The sequence below is a fragment of the Nicotiana attenuata genome, unplaced genomic scaffold (genome assembly GCF_001879085.1).
Source record: "Nicotiana attenuata strain UT unplaced genomic scaffold, NIATTr2, whole genome shotgun sequence".
In the NCBI taxonomy this organism is placed as follows: domain Eukaryota; kingdom Viridiplantae; phylum Streptophyta; class Magnoliopsida; order Solanales; family Solanaceae; genus Nicotiana; species Nicotiana attenuata.
The window spans coordinates 241,166-249,089 of NW_017671092.1; the positions used below are offsets into that span (position 1 = coordinate 241,166).

General features: G+C 35.6%; 1 protein-coding gene across 3 annotated transcripts in view; it reads left to right on the forward strand.

Annotated features, from left to right (window-relative positions):
- Positions 1-846: 846 nt before the first annotated feature.
- The window catches only part of LOC109205866 (integrator complex subunit 9), an 8,058-nt gene continuing 980 nt past the window's right edge, over positions 847-7,924 (forward strand). The window contains exons 1-12 of one of the 3 annotated variants that reach the window (XM_019368623.1): positions 847-1,094; positions 1,688-1,768; positions 2,458-2,530; positions 2,623-3,003; positions 3,088-3,302; positions 4,006-4,323; positions 4,550-4,760; positions 5,897-5,989; positions 6,109-6,200; positions 6,435-6,552; positions 6,662-6,747; positions 7,842-7,893. In XM_019368623.1, the coding sequence (XP_019224168.1) occupies positions 1,746-1,768; positions 2,458-2,530; positions 2,623-3,003; positions 3,088-3,302; positions 4,006-4,323; positions 4,550-4,760; positions 5,897-5,989; positions 6,109-6,200; positions 6,435-6,552; positions 6,662-6,747; positions 7,842-7,893 (1,662 nt within the window). In that variant the 5' untranslated portion in view covers positions 847-1,094; positions 1,688-1,745. The remainder of the gene's footprint in view (positions 1,095-1,687; positions 1,769-2,457; positions 2,531-2,622; positions 3,004-3,087; positions 3,303-4,005; positions 4,324-4,549; positions 4,761-5,896; positions 5,990-6,108; positions 6,201-6,434; positions 6,553-6,661; positions 6,748-7,841; positions 7,894-7,924) is intronic. The other 2 variants (XM_019368624.1, XM_019368625.1) reach the window with 2 other exon arrangements.

A 7,924-nucleotide genomic window follows, 5' to 3' on the forward strand; every position in this document is an offset into this window, starting at 1 on the left:
GGTGGATTTTGTATCCGACACATGAAATAAGTTAAGTGTAAGTCTAAAGGAAGTAATCAATAAATTAAATAGTCAGTAATTTAATTTGATTGATTAGTATCTGAATGTTAACATGGGGAGTTAAATAAGGTTTTATGGAAGAATTTCGAAATTGAACTAAGGAGTGCAATTACGAATTTTTAGTGGAATAATTCGTAATTTATTATGGTAGAAATTAATTTCAAATTTCGAAATTAATTCCATAATAGGAAGCCTTGTTAATTAAATTCTGTGGTCCCTACTGTGCCTGAATAATAGGAAATAAAGGAAACATTTCCTTGGTGGAAGAAGAAAACCTAACAGGTTTTGGAAAAGTGTTTTGACCTAAAAAACGCAGCTATATATATATGGTATATAGCTGGTCGTTTTTGACACAGAAAAAACACACGTTTTTCTTCCTTGAATTTCGCCCACCCGAAGTTCTCTGTTTTCCGGTTTTTATTTGGGTAACACAGTAGAAGACTGTGGAAGGTTGCTGAGGTCTTGCAATTCTGGAACTGGAGAAGGATATCGATTTGCTTTGTTCACGCTTCAAGAGGTAACTCGTATAATCTCCTTATGTGTTAATTGTTTAGATTGCACGTGATTATAATGCTATGTTTGCTTCCGCTGTGAATTATGATCCAACACCATCATACCGAACAAACCTTATATGGATTTTCACTAGCCATGATTTCCAGAAATTTATGTAGAAAATGAACAACATAATCTAATGTATAAGGAATTATTTTGGTCTTTTATATATGTCACTTAACAGATATATCGTTCCTTAGACCTTAATGTATGCAAAAACCGGACCCTTTTGATCCTTAAGCCGTTACATACTTTGCCGTCGAAGAACTGTTTAAATTTTATCAAAAAGTGCATAAAAAATAACGTGCGTATAAATCACAAATACAGAGAATCTCCCGCCCCTTCACATAAGTACTGAAAATTACCTGCCAAAAGAAAAAAGTAGTACTCAATATTTTTGCGAATTCTCTCCCTTTTGCGATTTCCTCTTTTCTATAATTTCTCCGGCGAACCATCAGTGCTTTCTCCGGCGAAATCAAGTTGTGAGTTTCCTTTCATTCTCTGCGATTCTCATGTGGCATAAACCTTAAACCCTAAACCCTTTTCCTTTTGATCCTCTGTATAATGCAAGTCTAAGCTTATTTTTCATACTTCATGATTTCTACTAGTTAATTTGCATTCTTACATATATCGGCTTCGAAGTTTGGTGTTTTTAATCTGTTTCTTTTCTTCGTTTTTTAAATCTATTTTTGTTGAATGTATTCATGGAAAAAAGGAAAAGAAAGGAATTAGCTTTTTGAAAATGATAGTAGAGTTCTCACCTCCTGTTAATGGACCAGTTTTGTTTATCATTTCTGAACTTATTTGGTACTCATCATGTAGTACGATTTTTTTGGATTTAAAATGGTGGAAGGCTAAATTATTCACTTGTAAAAGTTGCAGCATAAGAACTTTTACATACAAGCTGAAAATGGTAAAGTAATTATTTTCATAGGAAAAGTAAAAAAGATAAATGTTTTGCTTTTTACTGACAAACTACATGAAATAAAATGAGCCGCATAAGTTGATTCAAAGCGGAAGAGGCTACACATTTTTTTCTGCTAAAGGCTTCTGATTATATCATTCTCTAATGCAGTTTGAAGAGAGCTTATTTAAGTTGTCATGTCGCAAGAGGAAATTCTCGTTGTTCTGTGATGACTATTGTTCTAGTAACTTGGTAAAGCCACTTTCGAAAATGATATAATTGTCCTCTCCAGTTGCAGTCTTGTTAAATATTTTTCTGTAAATCGGGGCATTTCCTTTTCCCTGCAGTATTCTCCTTCTTGGTCTTTGATTTAAAGCTCTCGTTTAGGTTTAAAGGAGTGATAAACTACAGTGCAAAAAGAATATTTTTCCTGTCTGAGTTTACTCCTTGAAAGGTTATATGATGCAGTCCAAAATAGGCAATTATCAATTAGCCAATTATGAGAAGAAAATAATAATAGAATATAAGAAAATCTGGACTCAAAATTCAAGTGAAAACGTGGACGTACTGATCCAAAAAAAAAAATGAAAAAAGAGTGAAAACATGGATGCATGAGGCGTTACAACAGCGACAAAAGAAAGAAAAAACCAGGATACTTGCTGCATGAGATCAGCGATGTGAAGGAAGTGATCCTATTATTTAGATTTTTGGTCCAAGGTTGCTTATATCTGCAATTTTCCAGTCTATACTGTTGGGTGCGAGGAGACCACTAAAGCAGTAATTTTGGCCATCCCTGTAGAGTTAAAACTAAAGATCCATATTGCTGCTTTCATGTAGTTTTTATGCTGTTCTTGATTTTGAATTGACCTGTTCCTGGAATCATGAGCTGCCACTGCTTCATACTACTTCTTTTATAGTACTGATTCACTTTTCTTAAGTAGGCTGGTATCCTTGGAACAGTATGAGATTCTGGTTGGCGAGAAACTTCTAGCACTCTTCCGTACCATGAAGTTTGTAAGTCTCTTCCATTCTCTGCATATTTGCTTGCGTGCATATTTTTGGAGTACATAGTGACATCATGTATTCATGGATTCCAACATCTGCAGACATGTTTAAGTGAGGGCAGGGGCTATTATTTCCCACCATGCCACATAGTCAATATAAGTGGCTTCCGGGTGTTATTTGACTGCCCTTTGGACCTTTCAGCACTCACGGTCTTCTCTCCCCTACCAATTGTTACATCTTCTCTGCTTGATGAAAAAACATCAAATGTTAGTGGCCAAAGTTCATCAAATTCAGAGTCTGTAAGACGGGAAGTTGGGGAGTCTCTTGATTCCAAAAGTTTGATACAGGCTGAGCCTTGGTACAAAACTGTGAAAAGCTTGCAGCTTTGGAGTATTTATTCCATAGATGTGGTACTAATCTCAAGTCCGATGGGTATGCTAGGGTTACCATTTCTTACCCGCCTCAAAGATTTTAGATCGAAGGTGATGGAAAGGGTATTTTCTTGCATTTATAATTAGAATTAACCTTATGCTGGTGAATTTCTTATAATGTGGTTATCTCATCAGGTATATGTAACGGAAGCAGCTTCCAGACTGGGGAAACTGATGATGGAGGACCTTGTTTCCATGCATATGGAGTTGAGACAATTTTATGGACCTGAAGAGTCTGGTTGCCCTCAATGGATGACATGGGAAAAGCTTGAACTACTTCCTATGGCACTAAAGGATATTGTTTTAGGCAGTGAAGGGACAGAACTTGGTGGATGGATGCCCATATACAGGTAACACTTCTTATTTCATTTGATAGAAAGATCTGTTTTTGTCATATTTCTTGTGGTTTGCTTTCATCAATTAGTGCGTTTACTTACTAGATATTACTCTTCTACTTATGCCTAAATTTTTAGATGCTTGTTATGCTTTTTTTTAGGATGGACTTAGATGTAAATGTTCTGCTTGATACAGAAACAGAGAAATAAAGTACCGTAAGAATTTGAGAACACATGATTGCAGGTGTCTCAGAGTTTTTTTACCAATATAAGCATATGCTACTTTCATTCAATATTAAATTTACTGGTTTAAGTCGGTCAATAGTCTGTTATGATTTCTATGAAGTTGTGAGGAGTTGTGCTTTTGCAAATGAGATAGCTGCTCGACGGAGGGGACATTACACTGAGACATGAAAATAGTGAGACTTTCAATTTCGGATGGGAGTGGAAGTATATAGGAGTCGGTTCCTTTTCAGTACCAATATATAATTACACGTGGACGCATTTTTTTTTTCAGTTACAAACTTACTGACATGGAAATGGAAAGTTAGAAGTTTTTTTTACAGAAGTTGACTATTCATCCAAGTCTTAAAGAAAAGGACCCTGGTTCACATAGCCAGTAGTCGAAAAATGAAAAATGAAGCAGAGACTTCGAAGCTCTGTGTTTGTTATGGGCTGATCTTTATATGATCTGCAAAGTGATGGGAAATTTTTTCAGTGCAGCTGATATCAAGGGTTGCATGGAGAAGGTTCAATCTCTTAAGTATGCTGAAGAAGCCTGCTATAATGGCGCATTGACCATAAAAGCGTTCAGCTCTGGTTTGGAGATAGGTGCTTGTAATTGGAATATCCTAAGTCCAAAAGGAAGCATCACATATCTTTCTGGCTCAGTTTTTGCATCAACAACTGCATCCAGTTTTGATTACAAAGCTCTTGAAGGAAGTGATGTTTTATTATACTCAGACTTCACAGCCTGCAATGATGTTGATAGTGAAAAGAATGAGTTCCCTCCTGATACTGCCAGTTCCTATCCAAGGTATATTCCTTTTGTATTATTCTTGAATATTATACATATAACTGAAGCTGTCCGGCATGCATAGGTGAGATTAAATTTTATGGCTATGCGTTCTTTTCCTTTTTAAGGTTATCTTCTCTTGTTCTCCATCCATCTTCTGATACATCCTCTATTTATCTTCCTCCGTATCATTTACATATTTTCTGGAAGGGGAAGTAATGAGCTTTGAAACTTGGAATATGTGCAGTGATACTGGTAGTTGTTGGGAAACAATAACTGAGTCCTGGCTTGATTCAGATGAGTACTCAGAAGAGATGGAAAAAGTATCTTTTATATGTCAATGTGCTTTGGACTCTATTAATGACGGAGGATCAGTCCTTATTCCCATTGGACGGCCTGGAATCATGTTGAAGCTATTGGAACATGTATCACTTTCGCTAGAATCTTCAAATTTGAAGGTATGGTGTAAAAATTGCACATGTATTCAAGACGTTACCTGGATATGATCACCTAAAATGACAAAAATACTCTTAAAGAAAGGCGACTTGCTTTAGTATATGAAAATAAAATATTTTATTAAAATATTAAATCTTGAGGGTATTATATATTAAAGATTTATTTAATTTTGAGTTCACATTTTTTGTGTTGTATTATGATTCATCTCATAGCAATCTGTGTATTATGATCCTAGGTAAGTAAACATCCTATGGAAAGATTTTCAGCACGTTTATTCTTTCCGATGACTGTTTACACAATAGGCTGTTCAGACAATTATTTGCTACTCCAGTAATTCTTTTTACATGTTCTTGTTTCGAAATATACAAACTTCAGTAGTTTTTCTATTTTGAATTGGGAGCGTGTTGAAGAGAATCATTAAGAATAGTATAGAATATTCTTAATAATTATGTTAGTCAAGTGTACGCTATCTTAATCATTATTTCATAATTAAGAATCTCAAGAGTTAGGAAACAATCAAAGAAAGAATCTCAAGAGTTAGGAAACTTGCCTTTATTTCTTGTAGCTCAAAACTCCTATATAATGAGTACTTATAATGTTAGCCAAATACTTCAAAGTTCAAACAACGATTTTCTCTCTTCTCTTCATCTTCATCTTCATAATTTATTAGAATTTGAGTCTTCATTTACTCGGAAAATTCAAGGATTTCCAGGAATTTACTGAAACATGAGTATACTTCTTTTTCGATTGCTATGGAACTTGAGTATACTTTCAGTGACGAGAGATCAATTGCATACCCCCCCCCCCCCCCAAACCAAACCCAAATCCCTTCCAATGCTGTTTGTTGGTATTGCTGTTGGAGATATAAATTCATAGTTATACTAATTGTAATCCTGATGGTAGGAAGGAATGAACACCGAGAGATTCTTGTTTCCCAGATATTATACACAATTGTGGACTATCGCCATCTGTTATTAATGTTGTATTTTGGATCCGTCTCTGATTGACAAGAATCTTCCAATTCTCAAGTTTTGCTTCCTTTCATATCTAATTTTAGTACACGTAGTTGCGGATACCTAAATTTGCTTCATAAATATGTTTATTATGTATTTAAACTGGGTGTTTTTGTGTTGTGTAGGTTCCTATATATTTTGTTTCTTCTGCGGCAGAAGAGTTATTGGCATTTTCCAATATCATACCTGAATGGCTGTCCAGTCAACGTCAAGAAAGAGTACTACATTAACTGATCATCACTTTGAATCTTGTGGATTTAATCCTTTTGCTGTTAAAACAGAAAGCTGATCAAGTAGATATAATGCGTTTCATTTTGTTTTATGTGTGGATCCACAGCTCTATTCTGGACAACCTCTATTCACTCATATTCAGCTGTCAAAGGAGAAAAAGCTCTTGGTATCTCCTGCAATTCATTCATCAAAATTCCTGTAAGATATATTCTGTCTCCTCATGTCGAAATATAAGCTACAAAAAATGAGCATAGTAACCTGCTTAATAACCTTACCGTAGACGCTATTTTGGCTTTGTTACACTCTTTCTATCCTTTTACATCTTTTGACTTCACTGTTGTCTTTGGTTATGCAAAAAAAAAAGAAAAGAATTGTTATTGGAGATGCTGTTACCATCAACATCATTGGCCTAGTCTAATATTATATGCTCAGAACAAGTTGGCAGGAACCTTGCATAGCATTTTGTCCTCACTGGAGTTTGCGACTTGGCCCTGTTGTTCATCTCCTTCAACGTTGGTGTGCCGATCCTAACTCATTGCTTATTATGGAGGTGCATGCCTGCTATATGACTTTTCACATTCACATATCTCATGTATCTGGTTGTATGACTAATGTCAAGCTTGACTATATTATTGAGGTCAATGTTTCATATTTCACAGGAAGGAGCTGATATCAATTTGGCTTTTTTGCCTTTCAAGCCAATGTCAATGAAGGTCCTTCAATGTTCATTCATCTCTGGAATAAAGTAAGCAAACTCTTTTTGATCCTCTATCTCATGTGAAGCAGACAGCGCCTGTCTGGCTTTTAGCTCCTTATCCTTGTGGTGCTCTATAGGCTTCCTGTTGGAGTTTGCTAAATTTGCAAGAACTGGGATTAAGAGGTGTCTTAGGAAAAAAGAAAAATACAAGATGCTTCTTGGAAAGGGTCCTCAATGTTTGATCTAAAGTCACGTGGTTGCTTACCATATGATTGATTATCTTTTCTAGGTAGTTTATAGGCGTGTTTTGAGAATTAGAGAAGAACCCATTAGATGCTCAAGGCTGTGCTCTTGGATAGTTTACAAACCATGCCTCCTTTAAGAGTTTTGTTTTTGATAAGGTAAAGTGTTCTGTTGATAAAGCAGTAAGGGGACAGCAAAAGGTTACGAAGTTCAAGATTACATCATCTGCTACATAAAAACAGAATCAAGCGGTTCCATAAAATCAGACATACTACTCACAGTATTTTCTCTCTGCCTGCAAAACAAATTTGGCAAACATCTGAATAGTACAGAGGCAATCATCTCCTTTCTTCTCTCATGTCACACTGTCCATATGATACATAAAGGAATTGATCTCCAGATCTTCTTCAGTCTTCTTTCCATTCTTTGACCTTGCCAGCAGTATAGTAAATCTCTGAAGCTTTCTGAATCACCTAATGAACATCAAAGATGTTTAGGAATAGGGAAAATATCCTCCATGTTTGTTTACAATGCAGCAGCAAATTATTTAACAGCATAAACACCTGTTACAGAGGCTAAGACTTCTTTTCTGTAAGTTATCTTGAGTCAGGCAAGCACCATATGTAGCAAACCACCCAAAACATGCTACCTTTAGTTGGAGCTTTAGTTTTCCACAACATATTCCGAGGAAGATTACTAAGCATTTTGAGACTGTTCTTGTAACAGTTCATCACTAGATTTCACGGTGAAGACTCCTCATTTTCTTAGTCTTAATTATTAAGTTCACACAAGAGACATTATTTTCTATTTCTATTTCAATTACTACAAATTCATAGCTCTTTAATTACCATTCTGGCTTCTAGTCATTACAAATACAAACTTCATTTTCTATTTTGCAGGCTAAAGAGAGCTATACCTTTACTAAAGATACTACAACCTAAACATGTGGTGGTAGCCCCTCTCTCTCTCTCTCTCTCTCTCC